Source organism: Felis catus, chromosome B3, assembly GCF_018350175.1.
Source record: "Felis catus isolate Fca126 chromosome B3, F.catus_Fca126_mat1.0, whole genome shotgun sequence".
Taxonomy (NCBI): Eukaryota; Metazoa; Chordata; class Mammalia; order Carnivora; family Felidae; genus Felis; species Felis catus.
Genome location: NC_058373.1, coordinates 42255021 through 42272571, shown reverse-complemented (window position 1 = coordinate 42272571; position 17551 = coordinate 42255021). Strand labels below are relative to the sequence as shown.

At 41.3% G+C, this 17551-nt stretch overlaps 1 protein-coding gene across 13 annotated transcripts in view; it reads left to right on the top strand.

The window, feature by feature from the left end:
• The window catches only part of TLN2 (talin 2), a 442548-nt gene that overhangs the window by 239016 nt on the left and 185981 nt on the right, over positions 1–17551 (top strand). For all 13 annotated transcript variants that reach the window (XM_019832311.3, XM_019832310.3, XM_011282911.3 and 10 more), the window contains 6 exons: positions 1205–1376; positions 3483–3580; positions 4797–4926; positions 5999–6151; positions 8116–8258; positions 9745–9872. In XM_019832311.3, the coding sequence (XP_019687870.3) occupies positions 1241–1376; positions 3483–3580; positions 4797–4926; positions 5999–6151; positions 8116–8258; positions 9745–9872 (788 nt within the window). In that variant the 5' untranslated portion in view covers positions 1205–1240. The remainder of the gene's footprint in view (positions 1–1204; positions 1377–3482; positions 3581–4796; positions 4927–5998; positions 6152–8115; positions 8259–9744; positions 9873–17551) is intronic.

Genomic DNA, 17551 nt, shown 5'->3' with positions numbered 1-17551 from the left:
GGAAAGAGGGCATAAAGGCAGCGGGGGTTCAGGTTCACTCCCTGTAGGTTCTCTAAGAAAAGATAGGAAAGGATGAGAACTTGAAATTGCTGTGGATTTATGTTCTGTATCCGGTGCTAGGATTCTAACTACTAACTCTGAAGTGCGTTATTTTGTCGGCCAGGATGACAGCCAAGTAAGTCTGTGTCAGTGTTTCAGGTGCAGGATAGAATCCTCCCTCTTGTGCCTGAGGAAGGTACATTTGACTCAGGCTGGCTTGGGTTGAGGGTAAGTTTCTGGCCACAGAATAGAGCACATTGTCAAAATAAGCCACAAGCCACCACAAGAGGAACTAAATTGTTGGACTTAGGTTTAAAAAAGAAATTACTTATGAAATAAAACCTAGGCTAAACCTGTATGCTTTCTAAAACCATAAAACTGGACAAGAAGCGAAATATCCCAATAGTTTATCTGAACAAAATAACAACTGAAGTGGCATTTTCTTCCCTTAGAGACCCCAGAAGAGTATGTATATAGCACACTGGCTGTTTCAAATCAACCACTCTGGCCTCATTACTGATGGTGGCTGGGCATTGGGCTCCCATTAAGAACTCCTCAGGGTTTGGTTCTTTTATGAGTTAGGCAGGGCTGTTAACATTGTGGCTTCTTTACTTGTGGGGAAATTAAAGTAGAGTGGCCAAAGGGCCTTGCTTGCATTTACACAGGATGCTGGTATTGGAGTTGGGCCTAGACACCAAGTCTTCTGGTACATGGTGTCATGGAACTTTTTTGCCCTGAGGAGCACCCAGGAGAGCATTGGTATTTGTTCTCTCTCCCCAGGAGCTGTGGGGAGAGAGCCGGGGCACTGAGGCTGCTAACAGAAGCATCTTCAGGAGATAGCTGTGGGTGCCCAAGGCTCTCTGTTTCTCACACTGAGGACTCCCTGTTGGAAACTCCAAGTAGGGAGCATCATTGGGAAGGAGTCTTGGTGAAAATCCACGGATCCTCTTCCCTAGAGCCTCGACTTGCCACTCTCTGATAACGATAACCCTGGAACTACAAGCTGTTGTCTTATTTGGAAATTTTCAAAATCTTTTGTGTTTTTATCCAAAGCGTTCTCTTTAATTGCTGTTTTATTCCTGCAATTATTTAAAACTGATCTAGAGTCTAGCAGTGTTTTCAAGATGATTATGACCATCAGGGTTTGTCTCTCTGTGTTTTCCAGACATTCTAAGTGAGAATCTTCACATCATCTAGGAAAATGGTGGCCCTGTCCTTAAAGATTTGTGTCCGCCACTGCAATGTGGTAAAGACCATGCAGTTTGAACCATCTACAGCCGTGTACGATGCATGTCGAGTCATTCGGGAACGGGTACCTGAGGCGCAAACTGGCCAAGGTAAGCCATTGGTTATTCACCAGCTTCCTGAAATGTGTTTGTATGTTCTTTACCTAGTGGCTAAAGAAACAGATGCTCTGAGTGGTACCCAAACCACCTAGTCTGTATGCTTCAAATGAAATGTCTTCTTAGCCTAGACACTACTTGCCTCCCAACTGAGTTTTGTGATGACAGTGGCCAAAACTGCCATTGAATTGTCATTGTCACGCCCATCATCATGACCCTTCCATACATGAGCATCGCTTTCTCTGGTTTACAAGTCAACTTTTGATACTTGATCTCATTTACCCCACAAAGTACAAATGTACCTCGTCCAGCGGTTACTGCATATGTATAACTGGAGCCCTCTTTTCCTGGAGGAGGCCATCAGAACACACAACAAGCCTTACATTTCAAGTACTTTGAAGGGGCTCTGTAAACTTTATCTCCAACATTAAAGGGAGTGGGGAGCCTCTATGAATGTGTGTTTTGTTTCCTGTTAGTTTGAACTGCTAACCACTATTAATCCAAGTTTAAACAACAGCCATTCATACGGTTTTTATTTTCCATTTCCCTTTCTCTACTCTCTACATTTCCTTCCTTTATTTTTGTTTGATTGGCATTTGGGAAATGGGGATTATTCCCAAGTTAATAAGCCTTTACTGTGAAAACAGGATAAAACTTAAAAATTAGAAACATGAGGGACGCCTGGGTGTCTTAGTCGGTTAAGCATCTGACTCTTGATTTCCACTCAGGTCATGATCTCACAGTTTGTGAGTTCAAGCGCTGTGTCGGGCTCTGCACTGACAGTGAAGAGCCTGCTTGGGATCCTCGCTCTATCTCTATGCCTTTCTGTCTCACATGCACAAAATAAGTAATACATAAACAAACCTTAAAAATTTATTAAAAAATTGGAAGCATGAAAATCAAATATTCAAAGATGATTAAATGTAGGCATTGATTTTCTCAAAAAAAGATGTCCTAAAACTGCCAAACTTTTGGTCCAAAAGCATTATTTATATTACTTAAAACACTGTTATTTCTAGATTGCCCAAAAATAAAAATACCCCATCCCCAAACTTACTCCAAATTTTGGTTGTCCAATCATTTCTCGTGTCTTTTCTTTTACTCTTTTTCTCCCAGATTAAAAAAAAAATTTCTTTGGGCTGGATTGCTGTTTAGCTCTGGTGAAGATGAAGCCCTATATAGATCTTGGAGTTGTCTTTCTAAGAAACATTAGGATCTGGGACCCTCTTTTGGGTCTCTGAGGTTACCTTGAATTACATTCAAGAAAACAGAAGTCTTTATTACACTTATTTATTTTTAAAGATCTGTGTGTGTGTGTGTGTGTGTGTGTGTGTGTGTGTGTGTGTGTAATCTCTGTACCCAAAGTAGGCCTCGAACTCCTGACCCTGAGATCAAGATTTGCATGCTCTCCTAACTGAGCCAGCGAGGTGCCCCAAGACAGAAGTCTTTAGACAGGAAATGATACTGCTTTCCTCCTGCCGCCACGTTCTTATACTTCCTGATCATCTTATGGGATTTCTGTGGAGAACACAGAGCTGTTTTCCAACTGTATTCGTAATTTAGTGGAATGGGGGGCAGAGTCTTCCTCTCACTGGCCACTCTTGCTTGACTTTTATAATGCTTTGTTGGGGTGATGGAGGGATTATTATTTGAAGTGTAAAGGCTCTATTGGCCTCTCTCTGCCTCAGTGGCCTTGGGCTTAAGTGGTCCCTTCCTTAGTTTCTCCATGGCTATCTTGTCATTCTTCATTGGTTCTCTGCCTGGTTTTTATATAGCAAGTGATAGGGAACAAAGCCCAGTGCATAAAATAGAAATCTGGACTGCTCTGTTCTTGATGTTTGCCTAAACTGTAGACATTGCTGCTGCCCACTCTTTTTAACAAACATGAACCTTCTCTGTGGGTGTTGATTTTACAGCTCACGTCTCATTCTTCCTCATCTGCTTTAGCCCATTGGCTTGCTCGCATTGTCAAAACGAAACCTGTCTGGTAAAAGGAGGGTACCCACATCCTGCCAAATCAGCAGACTCCGGGCTTGGAAGTCCATGATGGTTACATTGTCATTCTGTCTTTTATTTTTCCCTCTTCTCCTTATCTTCCAGCTTCTGATTATGGGCTGTTTCTGTCAGATGAAGACCCCAGGAAAGGAATTTGGCTGGAAGCAGGCAGAACACTGGATTACTACATGTTGCGAAATGGGGTATGCTGGAGATGTCATGTTTTTTTTGTGTGTGTTTTTGGTCACTTTGTCTCGGCTTTCCATAGAAGCCAATATATTAGTATGCCTCAGAGCAAAAGGGAGACCCAAGCAATCTGTTTTGCTTCAAGGGCAACTTATTCATAGTTTTGATGTAACGTACTCTGTAAGGGTTTTACAGGTAGTGATAGAAAATATCAGCAGTGCAAATTCTTGAAACTCCACAGCGTAATTAAAGCAGCTTGGAGTTAGTGCTTACAGCTGTTGGTACATGCCGTGGTTGGACTTGGTAGTTACGAAATAAAACACAGCATCTTTCTGTATAGGAAGTATCCCAGTGTCTGATGATAAAAGGTAAGGGTAAATTAGTGGCGAAGAAAAAAAAAATCCTAAAGGTAGTCAGATATTGAATATTAATCAGAATTCTGTTTTTTTTTTTAAGAAAATCCGTATTAGAGGTAAGCTTAATAACAATCAGTAATAGTAACAAAAAATGATTTTGTTGGGAAGTACAGAGAGGTAATGAGTAAAAAGTGTTGTATAGTCTGCTCACTTTAACGTCTGAGAGAATGCGTTTTAGTGTATGGAATGCACATATCAGATTGTTGAGTATTCCATAAAATACCAAGTAATTTTCCGTTGCATAATTCTATCGTTAAGAAATAAAGTTAAAAAAAGGTCTCTCATTTAAAAGTGACTTCCAGGCCCACTACCCCTGTTTGATCTTGGCATTATGGTGCAGATCACTTCTCTGGGGTCTGATGCCACCACTGTAAAGAAACATGAGGGCATTATTTATTCCTTCGTGACATATGTATTAGAAACTGCCTGTAACTGTAAGATAATTGGAGAAGCACACCACTGTCTTTTTCAATGACAAGTAGGAATTTGCCTCTGCTAATTCTCTTCAAAGCAGATCATCCACAGTCTTTCAGGGAGACATCAGCTACTTTAAATTAACAGAGGTTAGTTTTCAAGAACCGTAAGCTAGAAAAAGTACTTCTCCGGGCACAGTTTCACTGTCAGATTTTTAAGAAACCTTTATGGAAGCAGTTAATTGTTAGCATGGGAGTTTCTGTATTAGAGGCAAAAATCTCATGAAAACTTAGCAGGAGGAAATCAGAGTGCTAGGAAAAATTAAATTTTTTTACAGAAGAGGGTCCAAGTTGATGACCTAATTTCCCATGTAGTGTGAAAAGCTGGTGTGGTTCTGCCCTAGGATATTTTGGAATATAAAAAGAAACAGAGACCTCAGAAAATCCGGATGCTGGATGGATCCGTGAAAACGGTGATGGTGGATGACTCTAAGACCGTTGGGGAGCTCCTGGTTACCATTTGCAGCAGGATCGGTGAGTATCGGCGTGCCTGGGTTCCAGTTTTTGTTTGGCCATTAATTACATGCCTGTTCCTTTTTCATCCCCATTTGGTGGCTTACCCACTGATTTCCTCCCATTCCTGAGACACTGTTCTCTAAATATGTAAACCCACTAACTGTTATTGTAAACACATGAACGTCTCACTGAGTCAAAACTGAGAGATTTTATTTCCCTTTCAAAAACAAAAGGAACTTTTTTTTTTTTGAGCAGAAATATATCCCTTTATTATCTCTCAGTATCTTTTTTTAAGATAAAATTTACTGTCAAGTTGGCCAACATACAGTGCACACCGTGTGCTCTTGGGTTTTGGGAGTAGATTCCCGTGATTCATCGCTTACATACAACACCCAGTGCTCATCCCAACAAGTGCCCCCTCGGTGCCCGTCACCCATTTTCCCCTCCCCCACCCCCTCCCATCAACCCTCAGTTTGTTCTCTGTATTTAAGAGTCTCTCAAGGTTTGCCTCCCTCCCTCTCAGTAACTGTTCAAAAGGAACCTTTTAATTGAAGATAGTATGTTTTAAATCCTATAATTAAGTTTCCTGCCCATGGCTGAGCTTCTGTATAAGCATTACTGACATGCAGTATTTCCTTGAAGACTGATAGGGACAGCCCATACAATTGATTGCTACACAACTTTTCTTCTTGTAGCTTCTCTTAATGCCCTCAGAGAACAAGTGTGTCTGCTTTTTGCATGAAGCCCTTCCGATGTTTGGAGAAAGTAGGCTGGTCTGTCTTAGTCTTCTCTCCACGCAAAGGAAGACCTGCTCTTTCAGCCACTGCTTGGTTGACATTGCCTTGCCTTGTTCTGCGTGATCTCTACTCCATACTTGTTTGTCGAAGACTAGGAGAATCAAATGTGACATTTTAAACATGGCTTCATTAGCTCAAAAGCCACCCTTTTGGCCAGTTTCTCAATGTGTGCTCCATGGGTGGCTCCCTGATCCTTTGCTACAAGGGGCGGCTCTGAGTACCACAGGGTGCCTGGCTGGAAGGAGTGACAGGTTCGTAATCCCTGGTAATTGTAACCTCATTTCTATTTTTAGGAATAACGAACTATGAAGAATATTCTTTAATCCAAGAAACGATTGAGGAAAAGAAAGAGGAAGGGACGGGTACGCTAAAAAAAGACAGGACACTGTTGCGAGACGAGAGGAAGATGGAGAAGCTGAAGGCAAAACTCCACACGGATGATGACTGTGAGTGTCTGAGAAGGAAATGTGGGCCGGGAGCACGAGGGGCCTCATCTACCTCCCTTCACCTGTGGGACCCAGGGCAGGAGTTTTCTGTTGATTCATTCCCTCTATAAATATCTTGGTCTGTGGCACTAAAAGACCTTAAAGAAGGGGAAAAAATGACTCTGGTACCATTTCACATCTAAAAAAGTAATCTCATAAACAAATTATGTTCACACTGTTTTCTAAAGAAGCTTACTATTTGTTTAAACTGGGGTCCAAACAAGGTTGGATGATGTGACACCTCTCTTAGTCTCCAACTTTGCCTCCACCTCTCTCTCTCTCTCTTTCTTTTTTTTTTTCCTTGCAGTTTCTGGAAAGAAAAAAAAAACAGATAGTTATTTGTATAGAATTTTCTACAATCTGGATTTTATTGGTTGTGGTATCAGCTAACATGTACTTCTGTCTCTTGGAACCCCTGGGATCTGGAGACTTGATCAGATTCGTGTGTGTGTGTGTGTGTGTGTGTGTGTGTGTGTGTGCATGCGTGCGTATGTGTGTATGTGTGTATATATTTAAAGTAAAGACTCCTTCTGTCATGTAGTGTATGTCCAGCAGAAGGTTGTATCTGGTTTTTGTCCTTTTTTGTGATGTTAATAGCCATCGGTGACCATTGCTGACATCCATTATTTCTTAGAGGTTACAAAATGGTAATTATAGGGGTGCCTGGGTGGCGCAGTCGGTTAAGCGTCCGACTTCAGCCAGGTCACGATCTCGCCGTCCGTGAGTTCGAGCCCCGCGTCAGGCTCTGGGCTGATGGCTCAGAGCCTGGAGCCTGTTTCCGATTCTGTGTCTCCCTCTCTCTCTGCCCCTCCCCCGTTCATGCTCTGTCTCTCTCTGTCCCAAAAATAAATTAAAAAAAAAAAAATGGTAATTATATCATAGGAAAGTTGTCCTCTGTGGCCACACAGTTAATATTTGGAAAAGCCAATATGTACACCCCATGTGTCCCCAAAGCCTATGCTACGTGCACCTGGTTGCAGGACATTCCCCACCCCACCGAGGATCATGCATCGTTCACGTAGACCTTTTCAGGCTCCTTCTTTCATTGTCCTTGCTGCTGCATTGGGAAGATGACATCGTTGTCATTACATTTATTGATCTTCAGTGGGGCTTTCATTTCCTCTGACCCTTTCTCCATTCTTTTTTTTTTTTCACCTCATTTGATTTCCAGTTGCATATTTCTTTCCAAGTGAGATGATGGTAGACAAATCCTGAGGATTTTTATAATGTGCATGATACTCTCTCAGGTTCTGCAGGAGATGAGATCACTCCCGCACGTTCCCTGTGCTGAAGTTGGTTGTAACCCAGTGAGGCTCGTAATGCTTTCTTATTCACAAGTTGTGTGCTAAGCCCAGGGAGGCTTTTGGGAGTGAGAGCTGTAGAAAATATAGAGGGGTGATCCATTCCTGTGCACCCAGATAACAGGTGAGCATGTTCTGGGATGAGATTCAAACTGGGCCACAGGCAGGGTTCCACCATCCCTGATCCCTCAGTGTCCTGCCCTTCCCTCCCCCTTCCCTCCCCATGACTTTTATTTTCCTCCTCTTTTCTGCCTAAGGGTGGAGGTAACTCCTGATACTCCGTTTATAAATTATTTCACATAATGAGACTGAAGTATCCAGTATTGACTTAAAGGAAAATGCTAACTTGGCTGTCTTGGCATAAAGCATTGATTTTCTTATGACTGCGGGGCTTTAACGAACTTGAGGAATGGCTGGGAATTGGCTCTCCTTTGGTGTTTGGTGCGTCACATGGTACATGATGGCGTATGTGAAATTATTTTGCAAAGTTAAAAAGCACAGTTCTAGTAGAAGTACTTATAACTGAATATCGGTGTTCCAGAAATCCGCTTCTCTTTTGATAAATCCCTTCAAACTAAGAGGAAGAATAAACCCAGTTCTTAGATCTGTCTTGTTGTGTTGCAGTAAATTGGCTGGATCACAGCCGAACATTCAGAGAACAAGGGGTAGATGAACATGAAACGTTGCTGCTTAGAAGGAAGTTCTTCTACTCCGATCAGAATGTGGACTCGAGAGACCCTGTGCAGCTGAACTTGCTTTATGTTCAGGTACAGCATTTAATACTCACTGAAGGTGGGGAGACTTCAAGAAGCTACTGGCTTGTGGTGAAGAGACACTCAGCTGTGGCCTCCATGGTGTTTGTGGCACGTGGCTTCCATTGGGCACTGTTGAGGGATTCCTCACATGTTTGGTTGTGGTGCCTTTCTTTGGCATCTCAGATTGGGGGGGCCCGTAGCTGGTACTATCTCTCTGTCTCTTTTCCTGACTTTGAGACACTTAACTCGCTCACTGTTGAACTAGAGCTTTCTTTGCTAGTGTCTTGAAATACATGTGAATGTTGGCCAAAAAAATCCATATTTCTCATTATTGAAAGATACTCTCTTCATAACCTTTTATGTCTTTACCATTAACCTATTGTCGAAACTCAGACAAGTCATTGAACTTTTCAGAGCTCGCACTTTGCTAACATGGAAGACGTTGGCTTCGCACCAGATGGTCTCCAGTCTTTCTTTGGCTCAAGGAAAACCTCCCTCTTTCTTCTTAGATGCTTTCCTTCCCTCCTTCCCTTTCCTCTCCTTCCATTTATCTACTGATCTGCCCTTAGAAATAATGCAGGGATCAGCAAAATGCCACCATAGCATTGGCTATGTTTGCAAATAAAGTTTTATTGGAATACAGCTCATTTGTTTGTGTTACACACTGGTGAACCCCTTCAGTATCTCGTCACTTTTACGTATTTTCTGCAGCTATTCTCATGTTTCAGTGGCAGAATTCAATAGTTGTTACAGAGACCACATGACCTGCAAGGTCTAGTATGTTTACTGTCTGGCCTTTTGACGGGAAAAGTTTGCTGACCCTTGAGGTGGTGGGTGCAGGAATGGCATGGAGGGAGGAGGGCTGGGAGGCTAGAAAGAAAGAAGATGGCAAGACAATAAGAAAATGCTTGTTGGTTAAAGGCTCAGAGCCATAGCTTAGAGCACCTGTTGGAGAGTGGTCTGGGGGTCACCTAACTAGAGAAAGAAAAGACAGAAGAATAAATAGCAGTGATGGGTCAGGAACCGGGAGAAAGACTTCAGACATAGTAAGTTCCTGATTCTGGGACTGTGCAATTTGCTTATTTCCCTTAAATGTCTGTAGTATTGAGGTACTGTCATTGGAGTTCTCTCTCCCCCTGCCAACAACGTGTATTACATTGGCCTTTTTCTGGGGATGGGAATTGGGTTGATTTCGCCTCTAGTTAATTCTTCTCTTGCCTCTTTATTTTTCATACTCACTTCTGAAGCTTTAGTTTTAGTATACCGCGTACTGCTGATGCATTCTATCTATAGGCAATTTGGGGTAAGGACCTGTTTTCCTTTTGTTTTAATCCTGTTGTGCTACAGTCACCTGCAGAGTCCTGAGTGCGTCCCATTTGGCTGGCACTTTCCCCTTGCTCCACAGGGGGGGGTGTGCTCAGATGAAGAATTGTGTCCCTGGAGAGTTTGCCTTGTTCCCCCAAGCTCCTGATGCTTTTCGCTTCCTCTTGTGTTTCAGGCTCGGGATGATATCCTGAACGGCTCCCACCCTGTCTCCTTCGAGAAAGCTTGTGAGTTTGGAGGATTTCAAGCCCAGATACAATTTGGACCTCATGTGGAACATAAACACAAGCCCGGATTCTTAGAGTAAATAACCTTTTGGTTTTTTCTTTTGTTTTTCTTGTTCTCTGCTCTTCTTTTCAGTGTTTTTGAGCCATATGCATAAAATACATACCCTAGTTTCAGTCAATTGTGAGGTTGTTAGCTTTTCCTCAGTTGTGTATAGGATCAAATCTGTGGTCTTTGGGAAAAGCAGGAGGCCTGGAAATTCAGTGCTGGGATGACTATGGAGGCTACTGCTCCAAGTTGGGGCGTGGAGCTTCTATGGAGACCATAGACTCTGTAGCGCTCTGCTTAGATATTGTCTAGTCTGTCCTAGGATATCTCGGGAGTTCCTCAGCGAGCTCAGGCCCTCCATCTTCTGAAACCTCTCCCATCAGAACATCCCTTTTTCACACTGGGCCAGATTTTGTCCTCTTGAATTTCTTTGCAAGACTCTCCTATATTAGAACAACAGAGCATAAAAGAGCTTCACATTCTTTATTACAGTATGAGGAAATCTCCGTAGCTCTGAAAGTGTGGGATACACATTAAATACCTCGCTCTTCAGGGCGCCTGGGTGTCTCAGTAGGTTGAGCGTCCGACTTTGGCTCAGGTCGTGATCTCATGGTTCCTGGGTTCGAACCCCGTGTCTGGCCCTGTGCTGACAGCTCAGAGCCTGGAGCCTGCTTCAGATTCTGTGTCTCCCTCTGTGTCTGACCCTCCCCTGCTTCCTCCCTCCCTCCCTCCCTCCCTCCTTCCCTCCTTCCTTCCTTCCTTCCCTCCCTCCCTCCCTCCCTCCCTCCCTCTCTTTCTCTCTCAAAAAAATATAAACAAGCATTTAAAAAAAATTTAAATACTTCACTCTTCCATACATCTGGTCTTTGGCTGTCTTGTATAAAATGATGGGGTGTTTGGGGGGAGGGCTCAGTCCTTGGAGATTTAAGAGAAAGCACCTTTACAGATACATTATGGCCCCACAGAACATGGGCCTTAGGGTTGAATTTCCTAGAAATGTCCAACAGGACAGACCCAGCCATACTTAGGCTGCTTTAGTTCGAAGTGATCTTGCCCTATGTTTTGATCAGCTTCTCCAAGGGTTTTGTGTATTTCTTCCTCTGGTAATGTTTCTTTACCTATTTCCACCCCCCCCCCCCACCTCTTCTGCTTCCTCTTAGCACAGTTGAAACATTTGGCTGAGCAACCCCTTCCCCAATATCCAGAGTGTCTTGACATCAATATCCTGCTGTCATCTAGAATGCAGCTTGTAGAGGCTTTGGTAGTGGGACCTGAGCTGAATGCCAGCTGGGGGCAGACGTCACTTGTCTGTAGGATATGCTAAAATGAGATGTGTGGAGTAGGGCATCAACTGCATTGTGTTCAAGTACATTGAGGAGAAAGGATAACATAAATGCCAACTTGGCCCTTGATCCCACTTTAACTTTGGTGGGAAGTAGCTGGGGCCAGCATATGTCCTAGAGTAAGAAGAAAACCTGACTTCTTTGACAGAGGTGACAGAGGTGCTTGGACAACATAGTGTTTATGCTAAACTGAGTTGTTATCCAAAACAAAACAAAAGAAAACACCCTCTCCCCTTATGTTAATGAATCCCAAGGAACCTATCCAATGTGCTGCTTTGGCCTACAATATAGGCCTTGAGTGACCTTGAGTCTGAGAATGGCCCTACACATGTCGTGTCACTGACTTTGTTCTGTATTTTCCAAACAAGTCCTATGGCCGAGTGTTCCCAAGGGCCCGTTACTACCCAGTCGGTCTGCTTCCTTCCTGCAGGAACCACGGGAAGTTTTGCCTTTCTCTGTTCTGTGACACCCCAGATGCCTTACTTGTGTTGGGATTCCAAATGGTATCAGAGCATTGGTATTGCTCTTACAGTGTCTCCTGCAGTTTGGAGGCCTCTGGAAAACCTCATACTTACACTCCAGTAAAAGATGCCCCTTGTCTTACTCTGTGGTAACGAAGGTTAAGCAATCGTATTCGTCTGTTTCGTTTTTCTGAGATCATAGTAAGAAGCTCATGCCTGTAGTGGTATGTGTATCCTTACTCAGATTCCAAATTAAAACAAGCTTATTGTGCCTAGTGGCAATTATTTTTCCTTATGAATTTGATTTACTTTTTAATTAGACCAAATCTAGTCTAGGTAGTGAGGCATTTTCATTTTATGTAGATGTTTAATTGTATACATTATTGCATATACTGTTCAGGTAAAGCTTCCTGAGGATATTCGTCTCCTTTTAATTAAAACAAAACAATGGGGTCACATTTCCCTGACCGTGTGTTGGAAATTCAGAATGTTTTCAGGGATAATAAGTCTGAGCTGTCCCTGGTGGCTGGCCGGGCCATTTTTGCCAGCCTTTGTTTTTTCCCACCTGGCTCTCCTATGTACTATGTGCTTGAACGAATTCAGAGTTTAAAAAAAAAAAAAAAAAAAAAAGGTGAAGAGGTTAGACATGTCACAGAGCCAGGTTAAAGGTCCAGCCAGGCCAAAATATCAGCCACATAGCTTCTCGATAAGGTACATTAGTGAGTATATTTCTTTCACTGTTTAAAAAATTTGTACAGCACTTTTGCTCAAAGTCTGCCTACTCTGGATCTTTCTGTGAGGTCTGCCACACCTTTCTTCAGATCCTTTAATGGCTTCTGGACTCAGTACCAGCTTGGTGAAGGTATTTATTTAGAACAACGGAAATCGGAGACTCTGGAAGATTTTCAGTTTTCAGAGATTTAAGGATTATTAAATGGCTCCTGTCTGCTCTGCGTATGGGGGAAATAGATGGAAGAGAGACAGAGACAGAAATAAGACACAGAGCCATGGAGAGCTAGAATCCAGAAAACAGCCAGTTGTCCCAGATCGAGTCTGATGTGCTTTATCTCCATGACCCTTTGCTTCAGGTCCTCTGCAAAGAGCCCCAGAAAGGGATATTTTATCAGAGCGTGAAATAGACCCAGCACAATCCAATAATCATATGCATACTTGATGCTCTTCTGTGGTAAGAAAATGCTTGCAGAGAGCATGCCATCTGGTATTCTTTCACTCCATGAGGACTTCATATGTGTGTTCTATTGTGCCAGGTATAGGAGGACTTAGGATGTGTGTTCTATTGTGCTGGGTATAGGGCAGATAGGAAAATATATGCTAATTCCTTGCTGTTTTTGAGGCTATAGTCTCCTTGGCAAATCAACATGAAATTGTTACTATGGAGAGGTGAAACTTGGCTCTGATTTTGACTATGTTTTGAATGCAGTGTGGTCTATTTAGGATTTCAAAAGTTGCAGTGCAGGCTCTAGAGACTGCTGTGAATCATTTCAAGAAAGGTGGCAAAGGTATGGTGCCAGAAGCAATGTTGATGAAAGAATTTAGCAGAATAGAAGGCAAATGTAAAGAACAATTAGCTCAAAACAGCAGTAACGCCAAAACCAGTGTCATAATGACGAACTGCAGGCCCCTTAAAAACATGGTGGAAAACTCGAAAAAGTGATCAGAGTCAAAGCCTTCTATGGATCTTACTGTTATCAAAGAAGGTAAGATGCACTGATAAACTTTAGACCTTGAATCAAGTGTGTGGGATAAAACTGAGGGCAGTTCCAGGTGATGGGTATAGAGTGTTCACTGTATAATTCTTTCAACATTTTCTGTGTTGGAGATTTTTCATAATAAAACGTTGGGGAAAGATTTACAGCTTCAAAGAATAGGAGTAGATGGCATAACTTCCAAACCAGTGCCAAGGAGGAAGAGCAGAGAGGAGATACAAACAACTTGACCAATGCAAGAGTAGATGAGCCAGATGGATTATGGAAACACACCCTATGGTATATAAGATGTACAAGTTAAGGGAAATACTTCTAAATATTGGACATCCTAGCAAGAAAAAGTCAATCAAACTATTAATAGAGGCTCTCATATTGTATAGCTCTGTACTGTTTCTAAAAGACACACATTTTAAGGACAGAGGAAAGTTTAAAGGCATATAGAAAATAATGCCCTAGGAAACTAGTTAAAGCTAGAGAAGCTGTATTTAATGTCACACAAAATAGGACTTACGACCAAAAAAACTGAAGTAGAGACAGAGAAGGCCATTATAAAGATAGAAGGACCAATTCACCAGGATGATAAGTTGTGAAACCTCTGTGCACCTGACACTAGTTTAAAATAATTAAAGGAGAAAGACAGTATTAGAAGGAGAATTTCAGATAGACATTTTTAGTGGAACAATTCAGTGTGCTTTACTCAGAGAGTGAAAAGTAAAACAAGGTGAGAATAAAAGATTTTAGTCAAGAGAAAGCAATGAAATAGAAATCATAGAATCAACACAACCCAAAGCTGCTGCTTTGGAAAAATTAATATGTTAATCTCTGGTAAGTTCGATCAAGAAAAAAGAAAAGTAGAAAAAGGCAAAAAAAAAAAAATTATTGGTAATGAAAATGAGGCAGAACTTCAGATAAACTCGTTTTAAAAATCCTAAGAGAATGAAATGAAAGCTTGAAGCCAAAAAACTAAAACATAAATTGAAAATAGACACAAAAAAGATGCTGAGAAAATCTGAGTAGGTCACTCAACTTGAAAGAAATTGCCTTATCAGTTGAAAATAAACCACACAAAACAACAAAATGAAAACTAGGATCGAGGCTATTTTATATTAATTTTGTTTCCCTTCTCTTATGTTCATCTGTTGTGTGTCTTAAAGTCCTCATATGAGTGAAGTCATATGATATTTGTCTTTCTCTGACTAATTTCACTTAGCCTAATACCCTCTAGTTCCATCCACGTAGTTGCAAATGGTAAGATTTCAGTCTTTTTGATAGCTGAGTAATACTCCATTGTGTGTGTGTGTGTGTGTGTGTATGTGTGTGTACATACATACATACATACATATCACATCTTCTTTATCCTGTCATCCATCGATGGATGTTTGGGCTCTTTCCATACTTTGGCTATTGTTAATAGTGCTGCTATAAACATTGGGATGCGTGTGCCCCTTCAAAACAGCATATCTGTATCCCTTGGATGAATACCCAGTAGTGCAGTTGCTGGGTTGTAGGGTAGTTCTATTTTTTTTTTTTTTTTGAGGAACCTCCATACTTTTTTCCAGAGTGGCTGCACCAGCTTGCATTCCCACCAACAATGCAAAAGAGATCCTCTTTCTCCGCATCCTCGCCAACATCTATTGTTGCCTGAGTGGTTAATGTTAGCCATTCTGGCAGGTGTTAGGTGGTATCTCATTGTCGTTTTGATTTGTATTTCTCTGATGGTGAGTGATGTGGAGCATTTTTTCGTATGTCAGTTGGCCATCTGGAGGTCTTCTTTGGAGAAGTGTCTATTCATGTCTTTTGCCCATTCCTTCACTGAATTGTTTTTTGGGTGTTGAGTTTGATAAGTTCTTTATAGATTTTGGATACTAACCCTTTATCTGATATGATGTTTGCAAATATCTTCTCCCATTCTGTCAGTTACCTTTTAGTTTTGCTGATTATTTCCTTTGCTGTGCAGAAGCTTTTTATTTTGTTGAGGTCCCAGTAGTTCATGTTTGCCTTTGTTTCCCTTGCCTCCGTAGACGTGTTGAGTAAGAAGTTGCTGTGGCCAAGATCAAAGAGGTTTTTGCCTGCTTTCTCCTCAAGGATTTTGATGGCTTCCTGTCTTACATTGAGGTCTTTCATCCACTTTGAGTTTATTTTTGTGTATGGTGTAAGAAAGTGGTCCAGGTTCATTCTTCTGCATGTCGCAGCCCAGTTTTCCCAGCACCACTTGCTGAAGAGACTGTCTTCATTCTATTGGATATTCTTTCCTGCTTTGTCAAAGATTAGTTGGCCATATGTTTGTGGGTCCATTTCTGGGTTGTCTATTCTGTTCCACTGATCTAAATGTCTGTTTTTACTCCAGTACCATACTGTCTGGATGAGTACAGCTTTGTAGTACAGCTTGAGGTCCGGGATTGTGATGCCTCCTCTTTGGTTTTCTTTTTCAAGATTACTTTGGCTATTCAGGGTCTTTTCTGGTTCCATACAAATTTTAGGATTGTTTGTTCTAGCTCTGTGAAGAATGCTGGTGTTATTTTGTTAGGGATTGTACTGAATATGTAGATTGCTTTGGTTAGTATAGACATTTTAACAATATTCTTCCTATCCAGGAGCATGGAATCTTTTTCCATTTTTTTGTGTCAATTTCTTTCATAAGGTTTCTATAGTTTTCAGTGTATAGATTTTTCACGTCTTTGGTTAGATTTGTTCATAGGTACTTTATGGTTTTTGGTGCAATTGTAAATGGGATAGATTCCTTTATTTATCTTTCCGTTGCTTAATTGTTGGTGTATAGGAATGTAACCAATTTCTGTTCATTGATTTTATATCCTGCAACTTTGCTGAATTCATGGATCAGTTCTAGCAGTTTGTTGGTGGAATCTTTTGGGTTTTCCATAGAGAGTATCATGTCATCTGCGAAGAGTGAAAGTTTGACCTCCTCCTGGCCGATTTGGATGCCTTTTATTCCTTTGTGTTGTCTGATTACTGAGGCTAAGACTTCCAACGTTATGTTGAATAACAGTGGCGAGAGTGGACATCCCTGTCTTGTTCCTGACGGTAGGGGGAAAGCTCTCAGTCTTTCCCCATTGAGGATGATATTAACGTTGGGTGTTTCATATATGGTTTTTATGATCTTGAAGTATGCTCCTTCTATCCCTACTTTCTTGAGGGTTTTTATCAAGCAAGGACATGGTCTTTTGTCAAATGCTTTCTCTGCATCTATTGAGAGGATCATATGGTTCTTGTCCTTTCTTTTATTAATGTGATGAATCACATTGATTGTTTTGCGGATATTGAACCAGCCCTGCATCCCAGGTACAAATCCCACTTGGTTGTGGTGAATAATTTTTTTAATGTATTGTTGGATCTGGTTGGCCAATATCTTGTTGAGGATTTTTGCATCCATGTTCATCAGGGAAATTGGTCTATAGTTCTCCTTTTTAGTGGGGTCTCTGGTTTTAGAATCAAGGTAATGCTGGCTTCATAGGAAGAGTTTGGAAGTTTTCCTTCCATTTCTATTTTTTGGAACAGCTTCAAGAGAATACATGTTAACTCTTCCTTACATGTTTAGTAGAAATCTCCTGGAAAGCCATCGGCCCTCTACTCTTGTTTTTTGGAAGAGTTTTGATTACTAATTTGATTTCTTTATTGGTTATGGGTCTGTTCAAATTTTCTTTTTCTTCCTGCTTCAGTTTTGGTAGTGTATATGTTTCTAGGGATTGGTCCATTTCTTCCAGATTGCCCATTTTATTGGCATATAATTGCTCATAATATTCTCTTATTATTTTTATTACTGCTGGGTTGGTTGTGATCTCCCCTCTTTCGTTTTTGATTTTATTTATTTGGGTCCTTTCCTTTTTCTTTTTGATCAAAGTGGCTAGTGGTTTATCAATTTTGCTAATTCTTTCAAAGAACAAGCTTCTGGTTTCATTGATCTGTTGTAATGTTTTTTTGGTTTCGATAGCATTAATTTCTGCTCTAATCTAGGATCAGGCTATTTTAGGGAACAGAAAGAAAGAAAATTTAAAAAACCTTCTCACCTTAATTTGGAACTAGCAGAATCAAATAGAGTCCAACGTGACATGTATTTTGATGTAACTGCAAGTTATGACTAGTTTCTTGTACGAATGGAACATTTATTCAGCAATTTATGGCATACCTTCTAGGCACTGGGGATAGAACCATGTAAAAAA